General features: G+C 42.2%; 3 protein-coding genes across 3 annotated transcripts; 1 reads left to right on the top strand and 2 right to left on the bottom strand.

Moving 5' to 3' along the window:
• Positions 1-588: 588 nt before the first annotated feature.
• BCR41DRAFT_373286 (hypothetical protein) lies at positions 589-2,611 on the top strand (the record flags this gene model as incomplete). Its single annotated transcript, XM_022026757.1, has 5 exons — positions 589-661; positions 832-900; positions 1,003-1,263; positions 1,434-1,769; positions 1,866-2,611. 5 exons carry the CDS (start codon positions 589-591, stop codon positions 2,609-2,611), a joined length of 1,485 nt encoding a protein of 494 aa, XP_021878329.1.
• Positions 2,612-9,555: 6,944 nt separating this feature from the next.
• On the bottom strand, positions 9,556-11,578 carry BCR41DRAFT_399298 (hypothetical protein; the record flags this gene model as incomplete). The annotated part of the gene is made up of 5 exons (XM_022029045.1): positions 9,556-10,301; positions 10,398-10,733; positions 10,904-11,164; positions 11,267-11,335; positions 11,506-11,578. The coding sequence occupies 5 exons, from the start codon at positions 11,576-11,578 to the stop codon at positions 9,556-9,558; spliced, it is 1,485 nt and encodes a 494-aa protein (XP_021878328.1).
• Positions 11,579-16,376: 4,798 nt separating this feature from the next.
• On the bottom strand, positions 16,377-16,964 carry BCR41DRAFT_147330 (hypothetical protein). Its single transcript, XM_022019575.1, has 3 exons — positions 16,927-16,964; positions 16,655-16,797; positions 16,377-16,533 (listed from the first exon to the last, which is right to left on the bottom strand). The coding sequence occupies exons 2-3, from the start codon at positions 16,788-16,790 to the stop codon at positions 16,430-16,432; spliced, it is 240 nt and encodes a 79-aa protein (XP_021878327.1). The 5' UTR covers positions 16,791-16,797; positions 16,927-16,964; the 3' UTR covers positions 16,377-16,429.
• Between the last annotated feature and the right edge of the window lie 2,257 nt (positions 16,965-19,221).

Genomic DNA, 19,221 nt, shown 5'->3' with positions numbered 1-19,221 from the left:
TCTCTTTTCTTTTTACATTTCATTTGCAGAAAAGAATCTTCACATAAACACACTCTATTCATATCTCATATCTCTTTTTTCCCATTGAATAAACACCGCCCTGCATCACCTATAGTCACTCTCTTTTATTTTATTTTTTTTAAAAAGCCCTTGTCCCCATAATCAGTTCAGCTTTTAACAGTACCCACTTATCAGCACGACTCAGCAGCGAGTCAACTATCGATTCACAAATATAAGGTAACTACATGTAATAAGCATAACAACACCGTTTCCGAGATGTGATGTTACCAACTTTGCCACCACTTTACATCATTGTGCAATTCTTTTTTTCTCTAATGTTACCGAGAAGAAAAGTACAGGGTGTTGAAGTTATCATATTGAAATCTAAAGCCTAAAGGCTTTGGGAGCCTCAAGACGCGTGTCATTGAAAACTGAAATAAAGAAAATCTAACTTTTGTTTAATTCTATTGGCATTTCCATAGCATCTGTCACCTCTATCAAAAGAGTCGCTATTGACCTATTGTTTGGGTTTATGTTCATCACAAGGCTCATGCCCCTGCAACACACCCTAGCAGAGCAACTGTAGCAATGAGCGGCGAGGACCATATTCCGGCAGAGGGAGCCAAGACTCCGTCGCGTAAAACTAAGACTAAATCACACAGTAAGTTTGTTTACATCTTTTTATTTCCTTTTGTGATGTCCATAATAGGAAATGTACCGTTCGATACCATTTAGTTATCCAGTATTCCAATGCTCACCCATAGAGTACTCATTCTTTTTATTTATTATTACTCTTTTCGGTGATTATTAAAATGGTTTGTGGTGATTCAGCTGGCACTCCAGTCCAGCAGCGACGTAGCGATAGAATTCGCACGAAGATGGCTGCAATTGTTAAAGATGGTAAGCATTATATATATATAGATACACTGAAAGAAATTCACGATAGACAATAGACTGACGTTAATGTTTTTCTTTTCTTTTTTTTTTTTTTCTTTAATAAAGTGGGGGACTCAATCACACCCCCACATAGGTCTTATATTCACTCCAAGTTCCCATCACATATGGGACTTCTCGGTACCTCTGCGTCTCCGAGAGGAGTCGAATTAGACCAATATAAAAGAAGGCTTCAGTTTAAGAGCGGTACGCGAAGCAACCTGACGCTGACAGACGCATATAGGAACTTTGAAAGGGATGTCAAAGTCCAAGAGTTCCATGCGGATCAGCGGGGCAAACGCAACAGTGCCCATTTAAAAAACCGTGGTTGTAAGTTATCTATCTATTTGTTTTCTTCAATTCTATTTATTTATTTATTTATTTATTTATTTATTTATTTATTTATTTATTTATTTATTTATTTGGAGAATGGAAGAGAAATGGGTATTAACTGTATATCTAATCTCATTTTGTAAATGATAATAATATTATTCCAAAAGTGGTCGTGGCTGCTGGCTCCAAAGCCCGACAAACCAGCGTAACCGCTACGCAAACTGAAGCCGGGCCAGCCAAAGTACAGGCTGCTCCACACCATACTTTGCGACCAGGTGTGGGGCAGGGCTCTGTACTAGAGTCGAATCCAGAGGTGGGCACCCTGGCCGAAACCACCCTGGAGAGACGCAGGAGGCAATATAACCAAATCAGGTCCCGCCATATTGCCTCCAATTATACCAGTTGGGAAGAGCGGGACCAACACTGGCGAGCCAAAAGATTAGCAAGCTACAAAGCTTTATCTAAGGCCGCCAGAGAGACCGCAGTGTTCAAGAAGCGAAACTGTAAGCAGTTTTAAAAGACGCAAATAACATAAGGAGTTGGATATTTTCAAAATGGAACATTGATTATTCTAACCATCTGTTTTAACTATACAATAGTGGACATTTGCGGATGGGGAAACTCGCGAAAAAATCTCGGCAACTACCTCAGTATTTGCTGGGATTATAATTCAGACCTGGATGAAGACAAAGACCAGGCTCTTCCAGAGCGTGCTCCATCCACTCTTCAATATCGCAACGCTGCCGGAACAGTTGTTGAGTCCGGCGTGATCTATCATCCGCAGACTATTGTCGACGGAGATAATGATCACCTGAATGGATACTGTTTCACAGTCCAGTCAGAGCTTGCCTTGAAGTTTGAAGCAGCACAGCGGGTCTTGTTTCAACAGGCGAGTGACCTCATTCAGGGCTCCTTCTTCCAATACAATATGGACCTGTCTTTGGATTCCAGTCTTGATGACGGATTCACCATTGATATTTTTGTGTCGTCGGCCCCTTCAAAGGATTTGGCCGACATCACAGTCCGAGGGGTGACGCAGTTCATCTTTATGAAGTCGTACATTTATGTCGACAAGATCTGCGTCGCACAAAAATATCAGAAAATGGGAATCGGGGCTTTTTTGATGGATAGGATCCTCAAAATCGCCCAGAAGCGGAACAAAGACATTCTCTTGTACGCACTTGGCCCTGTTATAGGTGCGTACAAGAGATGGGGGTTCGAATATTGTAAAGAGTGGCCGCCAATCCCCAAGGACGTTGGCGCGGTCATGCGGAAGCGTATCCGCACAGAAGGAGTCAAAGACGAATATGTTGGCCTGGAGTGGGATGGTACAGGCTTCTCTTAGGTCGCAGAGAGCCCAATCCACTTCCAGGCCAGCACGATACCCTTCGTCTTTTACTATAGTCCTTGGTTTTTGTTTTATTTCCGCGATGTATTATATATATATTTATTTGCTTATTTTTGCTATGTACCATTATCACCACCATCATTATTAGAATCATTATTATCATCATTAAATTATCATCATTAAATTATCATCAGTATTGTCAGCATTGTCAATGGCATTAATTACTCAGTGTATTCTAATAAACTTTATTAATTTATTTTCTTGTTTAAAAAAAAAAAAAGCTTCTTTCAGCAACAACAGCAGTCAAATTTGACCATCACTTACTTACACTTCATCTAATCTATTGTCTAGTTTCATTCAAACCATTGAGAGGGAGCCCACTAATCTTACGAATGAGGCAGCACACAGAGAGTGGAAAAAGACGCTTCTCATAAACTAGTTCATGAATCTGGTATTGATTAGCAGGAACGTAAGAAGCGTCTGCGGCTAATTCCACCAAGTCCACCTGCTGCACTTAATCCATTTAATGTACCGACTCTGAATGCTCTACGGAAGCGAAGAAATGAGACTAGAGAGTTCCAAAAGAATAAGAAAAAGAGCTGGAAGCAATGAAGAAGCAAGCACAAAAAAAAGGATCCTCCTACAAGGAAAAAAGCCACACTTGCAAGCTTTTGATCAAACCAGCCAGGAAGTTTTTGATGGCAGCAAAAGGGCCACAGCAAGAGAAGAGGAAATGATGGGAAAAGAGTAAAGAGGTGTTGGAGAAAGTAAGAGAGCTGGATAGATGAAAGTTGAATAAGGAGTCCTTACATTAAGCCAGTAACGAAAAAGTGTTCAGATCAAAGCGGAAGTGAGGATAAAAAAGAGGCCAGAGGGAAGGCTGGTGGAAGCAAGAAGCAAGACAGTGTCAAGTCAACTGAGAGAGAGTTGAAGAGTGAAAGAAGTTAAGCTGAAAGAGTAGGAAAGAGACTGGAAAGTGATGAGGAGGAGTAAAGTGGGAGAGGGAAAAGAAAGAGTAGAAAGGAGTGTAGTAGGAAGAAAGTGAAACCTGTCACAGGAGGCACAGACAACAAAACGTTATGAGGAAAATGAAATGAAGGGACCAAACTTCCATTACTGAATAGGCAAGTTGATCGTCCGTAGTAACTTTATCATATCCTGTATTTTGCGAAGACTCTAAAATAGTGCATGGCTGCTTTGTTGCAAAGAAAAAACTGTTTTTGCTCTCGACCGATCACTTTGGAGATCCATAGCTCCTCAAACTACTGGCCCCTAGGGCCTAGCTCTTGCATCAACCAGGAGGGAAAGTCTGACTCTACCAACCAGTGAAGTTTCGAAAAATCCAACACGGCCCCACCTGTATCCTAAGTGTAATTTCCATCCAAGTGCAAGGTGTTGTTGCACTTGTCCGCTTTAAATGCACTTGCCGCCAATTATGAGTCTATACTAGCTTAATTGGCCTTTATTATCCTCGTAGCCATGGTCCATATGTGTGATCTCTTTTATTCCTTCTGACCGAGAAAACTAAAAATAAAATAAATAAAATCTAGCGTTCGCTCTGATCTACTCTCTATCTTCTTTTTTCTCGCTCAGGAACACATCCAGCGTATTGAAGTTCCAAATGAGCGAGTATGACACTTCTGATCCAATTATACACTCTCTCCAGAGCCAGCTGGCTACACTCACCAGCCGGCTTGAAGCTCTCTCGACTAGCTCTGAATCCAGTCGATCGAACCCCTACTTGGTTCCAAAAGAACCAGCTTACGAAATTACACCTGACGACTCCATTCTCGTCCACTACCCAGCAATGGACGGGAAAGATTTTTTCAAACATAAATCTGGAAACCGTGCAGACGATCTTGCATATGCAACAGAAATGGCTAAAGAGATGCACTCTTTTGCCAAAAACACAATTCAAACCTATTCTGCACCCAAATCGGCACTCATTGACTGGCCCGACTCTTCCTCTCACCACAGTTCCATGGACAAAACAATCTCACGCTATCAATCACGATTGGCAAACCTTACAAGACCACTTGATCAATTTGCCACGGAAATGTTTTCCTACGAAGTTGACCCTGCGGTCGCACAAGCGTGTTTACAGCTCGCACAGACAATGCGTGAACATATCGCACACCTGGCACAGCAAATGTCAAGCGACAGAGAGGACCTTGTTTACCAGGCGCACAAAATTTCAGTCACCAAGGACACAGTTGATCCACCAATTGTCTCTACTTCAGACTTCATTGAAGCCAGCAAATTGGCAAAGAGTGTTCGTCAGGCTACTAACCCGACAAGACAACGGGCATACAACAGGAGGACTCAAAACCGGAGTTTCTTTAGCGCAATACTTACAGACCCACTTCTAATTCTAGCCAATCTCATCCATCGGGTCAAACTCAGACCGCCCACTATCAAAATGACAATGGTTCTTTTTTTGGGCGAGGCCAAATTCCAAGGAGAGGGGGACGAGGCCGAGGCTACCAAACCCCTCAATCCAACCAGACAAGTCAGTCACAGGCTGCAGGCCAGCAGTAGGTGGCCGTTTACAGATTTACCGGGAAGCATGGGCTCTCATAGCCGACAACGAATGGGTCAAGTCGGTCATCTCCGAGGGATTCAAGATCCCGTTCCACAAACGGCCACCGATATCCAGTTCAACAGCGTACCAAGCTCGAGTAGCAGCGGAGGAAGAGAAGGCGATCAAGAGGTTGTCGCACTCTTAGCCAAACGAGCAATAGAGGTCGCTTCAGGTCCTGGTTTCAAGAGCCGCATATTCACTATCCCCAAGAAAACCGGGGACATTCGTCCAGTCTTAAATCTAAGACCATTGAATGCCTACGTCTCAGAGCGGCACTTCAAAATGGAAACGATGGCGACAGTATGCGCAATGTTACAAAAGAACGACTTTATGACAAGCATCGACCTATTAGATGCATTTCTTCATGTACTAATCCATCCAGATTATCGTCATTATCTACAGTTCCAATGGAAGAACCGGAAATTTCAATTCCGTACACTTCCCTTCCGTCTCTCACTCTCTCCGCTAGTGTTCACCAAGGTTCTCAAGCCTTTCCTCAAATGGGCACGACGACGAGGAATTCGCATATCAGCGTACCTAGACGATTTGATAATCCTAGCCAATAACAAAGAGCAATCAATCCAGTTCACTCAACTAGTACAAGACAAGTTGGCATCGCTAGGATTCCTCATCAAGGAAGCCAAATCTACGTTGACCCCATCACAGGAGATAGATCATTTAGGCTTCACTATCAACTCCAGAGATATGACTGTCACAGTTCCGAAATCCAAAGTCAGGGATATACGACGCGAGGCGGGAAAGCTGCTACGAAAAGGCGCCACTTCTTTAAGGGAACTTTCTTCGTTCGTCGGGAAGGCAATGGCAACATCTATGGCAGTGTTCCCAGCGCGATTCATGACACGAAATCTGCTTCAGCTCAAGAACACAGCACTAAAAGCCAAGGGAGCTTCTTGGTCGAACTTGGTCACCCTCACGGAACCAGCCAAGGAGAACCTTCAATGGTGGAAGGAGCAACTGACGTCATGGAATGGTCTGTCATGGATTCAACAACAGACACAAATGGACATATACACGGATGCATCGGACACCGGATGGGGGATCGTGATCAACAATCAAACATGGAGTGGCAAATGGACTCCACAAGAGAAAGACCACCACATCAACTGGAAGGAACTACAGACAGTTCTTCGAGCTGTTCAACTACCAATAACACAGGGCAAAATGATCAACATCATATGCGACAACACGACGACGATTGCACACATCAACAGGTTCGGAGGGACGAGGTCTCCGGAATTAATGACACTAGCGGACATGTTATGGCGTCACTAGCTGGCCAAGTCGAATAACATGACGACTTAAGCTTATTATCCGAGAGCCAGGACCATATATGTCCCACCCTATACCCACCCTTTGTCTTTAGTTTTACTATTTTTTCCTGGCTCACTATCAAGAAGATGCAGATCCAACTTGGTAGCAGAGCAGATTTATATAGTTTATTTCTTTTATTTAAGGGTAGTTTTCTGAAAAGTTCGCTAAATTAGGCAATAAAAGAAGATAACACATATATGGTCCTGGCTCGATGGATAATGCCTAGCAACGGGGACTCGACTACGGACGACATACATCCCATCTGCATTCAACACAACTGGACAGAGATGGGCAACCTTTACATTTGCCCCCCATGGAATCTTCTATCAATAATCTTGGAGAGAATACAGACCCAGAAGCTGACAGCAACAGTAATAACCCCATGGTGGCCGAGTGCAATATGGTTCCCAACCATCAAGGAGATGGCAGTAGCACCACCAATCCCGATCCCTCGGGAAGCAGTCCTACCAGCCGTCGGAAGCGCAAGCGGTCTCCTCAGCAAGAATCCACTCTGGTCATTGACAGCATGGAGAATAAGAGGCGACGTAAAGATCTAGATGCAGGACTCACACCATCCGCTGTCACTCTACTAGATTCAGCGGGTGCCAACAGCAAAACACGTCGACAATATCTTCCAACTCAAGAAGCTTTCGCAGTATGGGCTCAACAAGAAGGCTTCGACCCTAGTACGCCAAATGCAATTGCTGTGTTAACTATTTATGCCATGCGCGGATTATTTATTCTTGGAGTAGGAATACCACTCTTAACAAAAAATCAGCCATCTTAAAACTTTACGAATACACATCCGTGATCACAGGCAACATTTACTTTCAACGGTTCATGCCAGCAATGAAAAGTACTGGCGTATTTCAAATGGAGCACGTATCCGCACTCGACATTTCACCCATCCTTTCATACTTCCGCATGGAGGACAATGTGGATCTTGATATGCCTAAGCTCTCTCGCAAGCTCTGTTGGCTCTTAGGCGCTTGTGCGTTTCTCCGGCCAGATGATATCGGTTGCATCGATGTGTCAAAGTCAGAGATCAATGAAAAGGGTCTTCTCCTTACCATAGTCTTCCTAAGGAACGGCGCGATGGGCAGCGCATCATAAAGTCGATCTTCGTGGGTAGACACCCTAACGACAAGAAAATTTGCCCAGTCGAGGCCTATACAGAATACACCAGACGGATAGCGGACACACCTCTCGAAATCGAGCACCACAAAGATCAGGATTATAAATTCAATCCTCTTATGCACTTTGTGAAAGACAAGTCCAAAGTCCTTAGGGTCAGTACCATAGGCACTTTTATGAATGAAATCACACGTCGGATTCCAAATCTTCCGTCGAAACGGCCTCCTCCAAAGCCACGCGCTATAGGATCAACCTTGGCAGCCATCGCTGGCGTATCAACCCAAGATATCATGGTTCAAGGGAATTGGTCGTCTGACAAGGTTTTCAACAAACACTACCGTGTTTCCCGCAAAACCCATTCAAATTTGACGACATCGGTTTTTGGTTCGCTCTGAAGTCACATATGGACCATGGCTACGAGGATAATAAAGGCCAATTAAGCTAGTATAGACTCATAATTGGCGGCAAGTGCATTTAAAGCGGACAAGTGCAACAACACCTTGCACTTGGATGGAAATTACACTTAGGATACAGGTGGGGCCGTGTTGGATTTTTCGAAACTTCACTGGTTGGTAGAGTCAGACTTTCCCTCCTGGTTGATGCAAGAGCTAGGCCCTAGGGGCCAGTAGTTTGAGGAGCTATGGATCTCCAAAGTGATCGGTCGAGAGCAAAAACAGTTTTTTCTTTGCAACAAAGCAGCCATGCACTATTTTAGAGTCTTCGCAAAATACAGGATATGATAAAGTTACTACGGACGATCAACTTGCCTATTCAGTAATGGAAGTTTGGTCCCTTCATTTCATTTTCCTCATAACGTTTTGTTGTCTGTGCCTCCTGTGACAGGTTTCACTTTCTTCCTACTACACTCCTTTCTACTCTTTCTTTTCCCTCTCCCACTTTACTCCTCCTCATCACTTTCCAGTCTCTTTCCTACTCTTTCAGCTTAACTTCTTTCACTCTTCAACTCTCTCTCAGTTGACTTGACACTGTCTTGCTTCTTGCTTCCACCAGCCTTCCCTCTGGCCTCTTTTTTATCCTCACTTCCGCTTTGATCTGAACACTTTTTCGTTACTGGCTTAATGTAAGGACTCCTTATTCAACTTTCATCTATCCAGCTCTCTTACTTTCTCCAACACCTCTTTACTCTTTTCCCATCATTTCCTCTTCTCTTGCTGTGGCCCTTTTGCTGCCATCAAAAACTTCCTGGCTGGTTTGATCAAAAGCTTGCAAGTGTGGCTTTTTTCCTTGTAGGAGGATCCTTTTTTTTGTGCTTGCTTCTTCATTGCTTCCAGCTCTTTTTCTTATTCTTTTGGAACTCTCTAGTCTCATTTCTTCGCTTCCGTAGAGCATTCAGAGTCGGTACATTAAATGGATTAAGTGCAGCAGGTGGACTTGGTGGAATTAGCCGCAGACGCTTCTTACGTTCCTGCTAATCAATACCAGATTCATGAACTAGTTTATGAGAAGCGTCTTTTTCCACTCTCTGTGTGCTGCCTCATTCGTAAGATTAGTGGGCTCCCTCTCAATGGTTTGAATGAAACTAGACAATAGATTAGATGAAGTGTAAGTAAGTGATGGTCAAATTTGACTGCTGTTGTTGCTGAAAGAAGCTTTTTTTTTTTTTAAACAAGAAAATAAATTAATAAAGTTTATTAGAATACACTGAGTAATTAATGCCATTGACAATGCTGACAATACTGATGATAATTTAATGATGATAATTTAATGATGATAATAATGATTCTAATAATGATGGTGGTGATAATGGTACATAGCAAAAATAAGCAAATAAATATATATATAATACATCGCGGAAATAAAACAAAAACCAAGGACTATAGTAAAAGACGAAGGGTATCGTGCTGGCCTGGAAGTGGATTGGGCTCTCTGCGACCTAAGAGAAGCCTGTACCATCCCACTCCAGGCCAACATATTCGTCTTTGACTCCTTCTGTGCGGATACGCTTCCGCATGACCGCGCCAACGTCCTTGGGGATTGGCGGCCACTCTTTACAATATTCGAACCCCCATCTCTTGTACGCACCTATAACAGGGCCAAGTGCGTACAAGAGAATGTCTTTGTTCCGCTTCTGGGCGATTTTGAGGATCCTATCCATCAAAAAAGCCCCGATTCCCATTTTCTGATATTTTTGTGCGACGCAGATCTTGTCGACATAAATGTACGACTTCATAAAGATGAACTGCGTCACCCCTCGGACTGTGATGTCGGCCAAATCCTTTGAAGGGGCCGACGACACAAAAATATCAATGGTGAATCCGTCATCAAGACTGGAATCCAAAGACAGGTCCATATTGTATTGGAAGAAGGAGCCCTGAATGAGGTCACTCGCCTGTTGAAACAAGACCCGCTGTGCTGCTTCAAACTTCAAGGCAAGCTCTGACTGGACTGTGAAACAGTATCCATTCAGGTGATCATTATCTCCGTCGACAATAGTCTGCGGATGATAGATCACGCCGGACTCAACAACTGTTCCGGCAGCGTTGCGATATTGAAGAGTGGATGGAGCACGCTCTGGAAGAGCCTGGTCTTTGTCTTCATCCAGGTCTGAATTATAATCCCAGCAAATACTGAGGTAGTTGCCGAGATTTTTTCGCGAGTTTCCCCATCCGCAAATGTCCACTATTGTATAGTTAAAACAGATGGTTAGAATAATCAATGTTCCATTTTGAAAATATCCAACTCCTTATGTTATTTGCGTCTTTTAAAACTGCTTACAGTTTCGCTTCTTGAACACTGCGGTCTCTCTGGCGGCCTTAGATAAAGCTTTGTAGCTTGCTAATCTTTTGGCTCGCCAGTGTTGGTCCCGCTCTTCCCAACTGGTATAATTGGAGGCAATATGGCGGGACCTGATTTGGTTATATTGCCTCCTGCGTCTCTCCAGGGTGGTTTCGGCCAGGGTGCCCACCTCTGGATTCGACTCTAGTACAGAGCCCTGCCCCACACCTGGTCGCAAAGTATGGTGTGGAGCAGCCTGTACTTTGGCTGGCCCGGCTTCAGTTTGCGTAGCGGTTACGCTGGTTTGTCGGGCTTTGGAGCCAGCAGCCACGACCACTTTTGGAATAATATTATTATCATTTACAAAATGAGATTAGATATACAGTTAATACCCATTTCTCTTCCATTCTCCAAATAAATAAATAAATAAATAAATAAATAAATAAATAAATAAATAAATAAATAAATAAATAGAATTGAAGAAAACAAATAGATAGATAACTTACAACCACGGTTTTTTAAATGGGCACTGTTGCGTTTGCCCCGCTGATCCGCATGGAACTCTTGGACTTTGACATCCCTTTCAAAGTTCCTATATGCGTCTGTCAGCGTCAGGTTGCTTCGCGTACCGCTCTTAAACTGAAGCCTTCTTTTATATTGGTCTAATTCGACTCCTCTCGGAGACGCAGAGGTACCGAGAAGTCCCATATGTGATGGGAACTTGGAGTGAATATAAGACCTATGTGGGGGTGTGATTGAGTCCCCCACTTTATTAAAGAAAAAAAAAAAAAAGAAAAGAAAAACATTAACGTCAGTCTATTGTCTATCGTGAATTTCTTTCAGTGTATCTATATATATATAATGCTTACCATCTTTAACAATTGCAGCCATCTTCGTGCGAATTCTATCGCTACGTCGCTGCTGGACTGGAGTGCCAGCTGAATCACCACAAACCATTTTAATAATCACCGAAAAGAGTAATAATAAATAAAAAGAATGAGTACTCTATGGGTGAGCATTGGAATACTGGATAACTAAATGGTATCGAACGGTACATTTCCTATTATGGACATCACAAAAGGAAATAAAAAGATGTAAACAAACTTACTGTGTGATTTAGTCTTAGTTTTACGCGACGGAGTCTTGGCTCCCTCTGCCGGAATATGGTCCTCGCCGCTCATTGCTACAGTTGCTCTGCTAGGGTGTGTTGCAGGGGCATGAGCCTTGTGATGAACATAAACCCAAACAATAGGTCAATAGCGACTCTTTTGATAGAGGTGACAGATGCTATGGAAATGCCAATAGAATTAAACAAAAGTTAGATTTTCTTTATTTCAGTTTTCAATGACACGCGTCTTGAGGCTCCCAAAGCCTTTAGGCTTTAGATTTCAATATGATAACTTCAACACCCTGTACTTTTCTTCTCGGTAACATTAGAGAAAAAAAGAATTGCACAATGATGTAAAGTGGTGGCAAAGTTGGTAACATCACATCTCGGAAACGGTGTTGTTATGCTTATTACATGTAGTTACCTTATATTTGTGAATCGATAGTTGACTCGCTGCTGAGTCGTGCTGATAAGTGGGTACTGTTAAAAGCTGAACTGATTATGGGGACAAGGGCTTTTTAAAAAAAATAAAATAAAAGAGAGTGACTATAGGTGATGCAGGGCGGTGTTTATTCAATGGGAAAAAAGAGATATGAGATATGAATAGAGTGTGTTTATGTGAAGATTCTTTTCTGCAAATGAAATGTAAAAAGAAAAGAGAGTTGAGTGTGTATGTGTGAAAAGGAGAGGTATTTATACAAAAAAAAAGACGTATGACTGACTTGTTGCCCCTCTCTCACAGCATACACACATACACTTTCAGTTACAACCAGACTATCAACGTTCATTCTTTCTGCTTTGCTGACACAGCTGTGTTCAGCGGACGACTGCAAGCTGAACACGAGTGAACTGACTTGACCGTTGCCACCTTTGATGTCATCGTTTATCATAAATTCACGCCGCTCTATTGAGTAGATACTGCGCGAGTGCTCATGTGAGCAAAGTTCTGCATGACAAAAACCAACCAGGGCTTTCATTCGGTCATCCAAAATGAAAGGCTTTCATTTTTTTGCCCTCAACAAATAAGATTAAAGAGTTCTCTACTGCGGCTTATATTGATGCATGAAAACAGCTTTTGAAAACCATGATTGGAGTGAAAGGGGTAAAGTAAGGTCTATTTCCATTTGTTTTTTAGGATCAGGATTGGACAGACTGTGACCTGCTGCCTAAATCTCGGCAAACGACTCGGCTGTTGACCCTTTTGAGAATAGCTCAGTTGGTATAGCATATTTTTATTCCTTTATAGCTATCGATTTTTTATACTTGTTGTTTCCATTTGTGTTGTCGATACGATATTTTACAGCGACGCAAAGGAACTGAGCATCCCTGCTGCCAAATGTTAAATAATAATAAATACTGATAACTATCATTCTCCAGCAATAAAGAAAGTCATTGTGGGTGGGTAGGTTGTAATATTAAACGAATGAGATAAAGTAGTATTGAAAATCTAAAGAGATAACGCGTTCAGAGGGAACGCCGCAATGTCATTTATTTTTCCACCATGACACCTTCAGTCAGATGTTCGTTTGAACACTCTTTTTTCTGGTTGGTCAGAGTCCATTTTGAATCTGAATATTCACACGGCAGACAAGGGACACATTGTCCATCTCGATAAAATTGACCTTTTTTACTTCCAGATGCCACATGAATGATGGCAACCTGTCTCTGAGAGCAAACAGCCACACATCAATATTAGTCATGTCCATACAGTCATGGTGCGAGGCGGCGGTATTATCCTTCATGTACATTTTTATTATTTATCCCTAATTTTGCCCTTTCTTTTATATAGCACTCTCTTTGATGACAGTGAAACAATAATGTGGAGAAATACCAAGTGGACAAAAGATGGCCAAGGCAGCATGGTATAGCACTAAAGAGGGCTCATAAAGCAGCGTTGCTCATGGAAATGTTGATACTGTTGATACTCACGTGTATGCCATGTCGTTTGTGTATATCGTGGGAACTGTGCTTTAGCAATTTTTGTTCGAACAGACTTTTCCTTTTTTTTAACTTTCGGAACGCCAAGGAGATACAACACGTCATTCCCTCGACACGGTTGGATGCCTTTTATTGGTCGATACATAAACGTTGATACTTTATTTCGCCTTCAAACAAAGAAGTTATAAAATCTAATCATTAATCTACATATTCCATATTGTCTTGCATGAAAATATAGAAATTAAAATTAAAAGGCGCAGAGGTATCTTGAGGATTGTCATGTGCTATCTTCTATCAAACTCTGGAAAAACGGCAATCTGCCAAAGTATAATTCCCACATAGTCTATCCCATCTCTTGTTAAGAGTGAAGAAAGAGAATAGAAGAAGAGGATAAAGAAGATGGTCTCCTTTACTAACTGCTGTAGTCAATGAGGGCACAGACAGTGCAAATGTGAACGCACTGTAACACGGTAAGCGCCTGTAACAATACACGTCCACAACTCCACTAAGGTATTCATGTGCTTGATTGGGTTGCTCTTCAAGGCCGTGGATGAGTGAATGTAAGTATATAGCCAGCTATATATTACCGAGTAGCTTGCTACCGATAGCTGGCACAGCTTAATCCATTGGCTTTACTATTGATTATCGCTACCAACATTCTATTCCTATTTCGCATTCACAATAGTCATAGATCCATCACATTTTCAGACAAAAGACAAAGATCATTGTGTCTGATCTTGCCTTTTAATATTTATTGTTAATTGTTTACTATGCTGTGGTTTCCAAGCTGCATCCTGGCCCAAGAGTGGCGATGCCCATGGTACGTTTGCATGAACCGAACATTTCCTAGTCGGCTTGGATTCTTTTGATGTTGCTTTTTAGCATATTCTTTGATGGCGCCTTGGCTAACTGGCCTTGGAAACCTTGGTTGACTGGCCCTAGTGGCCTGGCTTTGGGTTAGCTTCCCTTGGTTGACTGCCTTTGATTATCGGGACTCTTATAGGTTGCCCTTGGTCGACTTTGGCTTTGGTAGTCTTTGATTTCCTTGATTGCAGCAAACTGTGTTTGATTAATTGTGGTTGCCTGGCTGCCTTCGATTGCTTTGACTAAGGTTTTCTGTCTTTAATTTTGCTGAGGCAGTCTCTAGCTGCTATGGCTGAGCCAACCGTCTACCGACTTTGGGCCTTGGCTGGTTTTCAATGAGGTTTCTTTTGGTTGAGTGGAGTGAGCTGGTTGGCTTTTTTTTTTTTTTTTTTTTTTGCAGTGATGTGACTGCTATCTGCTAATTTTTGGTTTCTGACTTTTGGGTTCCTGGCTTCTGGCTTTTGACTTCTGGGTTCTGGGTTCTGGCATTTGGCTTCTGGGTTCTGGCTTCTGACTTTTGGCTTCTGGCTTCGATCTTTTGACTTCCGACTTCTGGCATTTGGCTTCTGGCATTTGACTTTTGGATTCTGGCTTCTGACTTTGGCTTCTGGCTTCTGGCTTCTGGCTTCTGGCTTCGGGGTTTTTTTTTTTTTTTTTTTTTTTTTTTTCTTTTGAAGTTTTTATTTTTTTTTTTTATTTTCATTTGAAGTTTTTTTTTTTTTTTGGTTTTTTTTTTTTTTTTGGTTTTTTTGGGGTTTTTATATGACCGTTGGCTGTTAACTGTTGGCTGTTGGCTGTTGGCTGTTGGCTGTTGGCTGTTGGCTGTTGGTTATTAGCTCTGAGGCTATTTCTCCAGGCGCTCTACCTCGGTCTGATGCTCTTTCCCAGGCCTTCTGCTTTCCTCCATGGACCGTAGGCCTCGCTTCTCCAAGCAAAAGTCCCATTGCCTGTTATAGCTTTGGCTGAGGCTGCCTTTGACTTTGAGTGTTTTTTTTTGAGTTATTTCTTTTTTTCTTTTCCTCATCTTTTTTGTTCTTTACTCTGTGTTTCGGTTTTTATCTTTTTTTTTATCTTTTTTTTTTTGTTCTTTGTTTTGTGTTCTTTGTTTTGTGTTTTGGTTATTTGCTTCTTTTTTTTTTTTTTCTGCTATTGGATGTTGGGTGTTGACTGCTGACTGCTGGCTCTTGACTATTGGCTTTCGGCCCTCGGCTGCTGTCTGCTTTCTGTTGGCCCTGCGCTCCAAGCCGCATTCGAAGCATGGCGCTCTTCGATCTAGTTTTATGCCTCAAGGCCCTCTACTCCCCTTATGACCCTTGCTCTCGCTTCTCCAAGCAGAGGTCTCATTGCAATAGTCTATCGAACGACTAGCCTATGAAGCCCTACTATGACCAGAGTACCTTTGGTTCAGACGGCAGGTAACAGGTCACACAACATGACGCCTCTACGCCATGCACTACACACTACAGCCAGGCGCCTGGTGCAGCTTCGCTAATTGGGGTGATCTAAGTATGGTGTCAGTAACAATGAACTATTTACTAAACACTATAGAGCTCCGAGTTGCCAAGATCCCACCTAAACAGAGAGAACAAAAGCAATGGTAGAATCAAGTTAATATGCTCCTTGCTATGTATGCGCATGTATACTTACCTGAGGTGTTATCAGGCCTTGATAACACCTGATCCTGATCCTGGTCCTGATCCTGATCCTGCTGGAGGGGGGACCTCCTTGAGGGCCGAGACTTGAGCTCTATAGGCCTAGTAAACAGGCCACTGTTACTGACTTACCATACTTAGACGACCACAACTGTGTGTCATCTGTTACCTATGCGAAATCCCCAAGGGCACTCGGATCAAAGTAAGGTCCAGAGGCTAGAGGCTCTCTAGAGCTACTACAATGATCCCCCTTCAAGGAGTTGCGAGGGCTTGACGGAGGGGTCTGCGAAGGGGATCGACGGGCAGGCGGGAGGATGGCCCGATGGAGGGCCCGGCGGGCTAGAGCCCAAGCGGATGAGCCTTTAAGGGAAGAAGACAAAAAAAAACACGCGTGGTTAGAATATTTGGTAATCAGAGCACAGCAGAGTACAGACAGAAAGTCACGACATGTACTCTAAAAGAAATTGTACTTACAGCTCCGCTTTCGCCCCATTTCGATAAGCACTGCATGGGCCCATTGCAGTCTTTGGGACAATCGTCGCCATGAGCCTAGGGCTAGTGGCCCCTATTACAGCTAGAAGGAGGAAGACGAAAAAAAAGAACGAAGATAACTTTGTAAGTATGCTAAGCTTATTTGATGGTAGGGACAATCACAAGCAAGACAAAGCGAAGGCATACATAATCTATATACTTACTTGATGACAGCGGCGAGGGCTCTTCTGTGAATGACCAGGTGAGGCTTTTTTTGCTTTTTCTGGTCTGTAGTTTGCTGTTGAGTTGTTCAGAGTGTTTCCTAGCTCTGCTCTGTATCTGGCTAGAAGTTTGTATCATTTGTGGTCTAACAGTGGTGTGAAAGAGAGAGAAAGAGAGATAGACAGGGAATGAAAAGTCAGAACAAGTACAGTGCAGCATAAGGTGAGAGAGTTAGGACTTTAGTAAGGGTGAATATTTGTGGAGTGTTGCTTACCTTTCATGTTGGTCGATGAGGCTGAACTGGAAGAGAAGAGAAAAAGGGAAAGAAAGAAAAGAAAAGAAAAGAAAAGAAAAAAAAAGTCTATTTTATATCGAAAGCACTCGCGTGTAAAGGACGAATGGATGAATGATGAGTGGTTTTTGAAGTCGCGCAGGAAAAATGATAAGTGAAACCAATTTGCGATTTCAGAGTATTGACTGAATAATGAATATATCAAGCATCTTGCTTTTTGTACGCTCTAGAGCTCTAGAGCGGCCAAAAAAAAGGAAAAAAAGAAAAAAAGAAAAAAAAGCGGCGTAGCGGAATTTGAAAATGGATAATATGCGCAATACATGATATCATCCGTCATTTTTCATATGCATACAAGAGGGAAAAGAGAAAGCACTCATGGGTGGAGGTGGGGAAAAGCACTGCTAACATTCCGTCTTCCGTCTTCAAGATCTGCAAGATCATATAAACAACAATATTAGGCTGCAATCAGAGCACGAGCCACATTGCTCTCTCTGCATGCTAAGGTGGTGCAACAAAGAAAGAAATATCTATTTAGACAGCGAGCTAAAGTAAATGGACGAGATTCAGAGCACAGGCATATTAACACTCGCTTTCTCCACCTTGTAAGCATATGAAAATTGACAAATGATATCACAGGTGCGCTTATTATCGATTTTCAATTTCCGCTATGCCGTTTTCTTTTTCTTTTTTCTTTTCCTTTTTTTTTTCTTTTCCTTTTTTTTTTCCTTTTTATTTTTCCTTTTTTTTTCTTATATGTCTATACAATGCACTATTTTGTACTACTCATTATATTTGACTCAATAGCTCTTTGCATACTCATTAAAAGGTTAATTTTACCAAGGTGGACAATGTCTGCTTCCCTTTTCTGCCGTGTAAATGTTTTGACCAACCAGAAAATAGCGAACATCTGACCGAGGGCGTCATGGCGGAAATACAAATAATTCTGTGGCATTAGTCTATCAACGCTCATTCTTTCTGCTTTGATGGCACAGCTGTGTTCAGCGGACGGCTGCAAGCTGAACACGAGTGAACTGACTTGACCGTTGCCACCTTTGATGTCACCATTTATCATAAATTCACGCCGCTCTATTGAGTAGATACTGCGCGAGTGCTCATATGAGTAAAGTTCTGCCTGACAAGAACCAACCAAGGCTTTCATTCTGTCATCAAAAAAAAAAAAAAAAAAAAAGGTTTTCAGTTCTCTACTGCGATCTATATTGATGCATGAAACAACTTTCGAAAATCATGATTGGAGTGAAAGGGGTCCGAGGTGCATACAACAGGATTGATGATCTAGACAAGACTATTCTCGAGCAAGAAAAGACTATCAAAGCTCTTTTAACGAGAACACAAGATTTAGAAGCTAAGTATCCTCTGGGTCAAGTTCCTTGACTCAGAAAAAGGGGAAGGCAAAAGCTGAGAATAGCTGAATGGTTTTCTACCAAAACTTTGATTGTATGAGTTGAATAAAAAAATAAGTAAATGCTTTTGTTGCTCATTGTGTAGGCCCAAGCTTATTTGTAAATAGACAGGAAAGAAATGTTCCTGAATTGATAACCATGAGAGAATGGTGGCGGAGCATTTTCAATATCGCTGAGAGGTAAATGTGTTTGAATGAGATAAATATAAAAAGTCAGTCAATAAAAGTTATAAATGGTAACGCTTTATTTTGTCGTCATGAAATTTCTAGCGAGGCAAGAGAAGGCCGTGGCGAAGCCATGGTATCTAGCTTGGTGCATACTTTAAAAAACAGTCATACAAATCTTCATGTAAACAATCATTACTGCTCAACCCTTCTCATTGATCTTCACCCCTGAAATGCACAAACTCTTTTGCATCATTGATGGAGTATCTTCGCCATTCCCAATTGATGTCTCAATCGATGACACTGTCGGCGATCTTAAAGATGCAATTAAAAAGAAGAGAATCAATGACTTTAGAGACATGGATGCCCACACTTTAAAGCTCTTCCACGTCTCCATTCCATCGTCCCCAACAAGACAAATTACTCTCACCAGTTTAAAAGAGGAAAACGATAGTACACTGTTTGAGCTTGGGGACCCAATAGTTGAAATCTCACATGTCTTTGCTGCACCTCCTAAAAACACAATTCATAGCTGGCCAAGTCGAATAACACGACGACTTAAGCTTATTATCCGAGAGCCAGGATCATATATGTCCCGCCCTTTTCAGCCTCCCTTTGGGTTTTCATTTTCTGTTCTTGCTCACTACCAAGAAGATGCAGATTTACTAGGTAGTCGAGCAGATTTTATATGA

Source organism: Lobosporangium transversale, assembly GCF_002105155.1.
Source record: "Lobosporangium transversale strain NRRL 3116 chromosome Unknown BCR41scaffold_38, whole genome shotgun sequence".
Taxonomy (NCBI): domain Eukaryota; kingdom Fungi; phylum Mortierellomycota; class Mortierellomycetes; order Mortierellales; family Mortierellaceae; genus Lobosporangium; species Lobosporangium transversale.
This window is presented reverse-complemented; position numbering and strand designations above follow the sequence as displayed.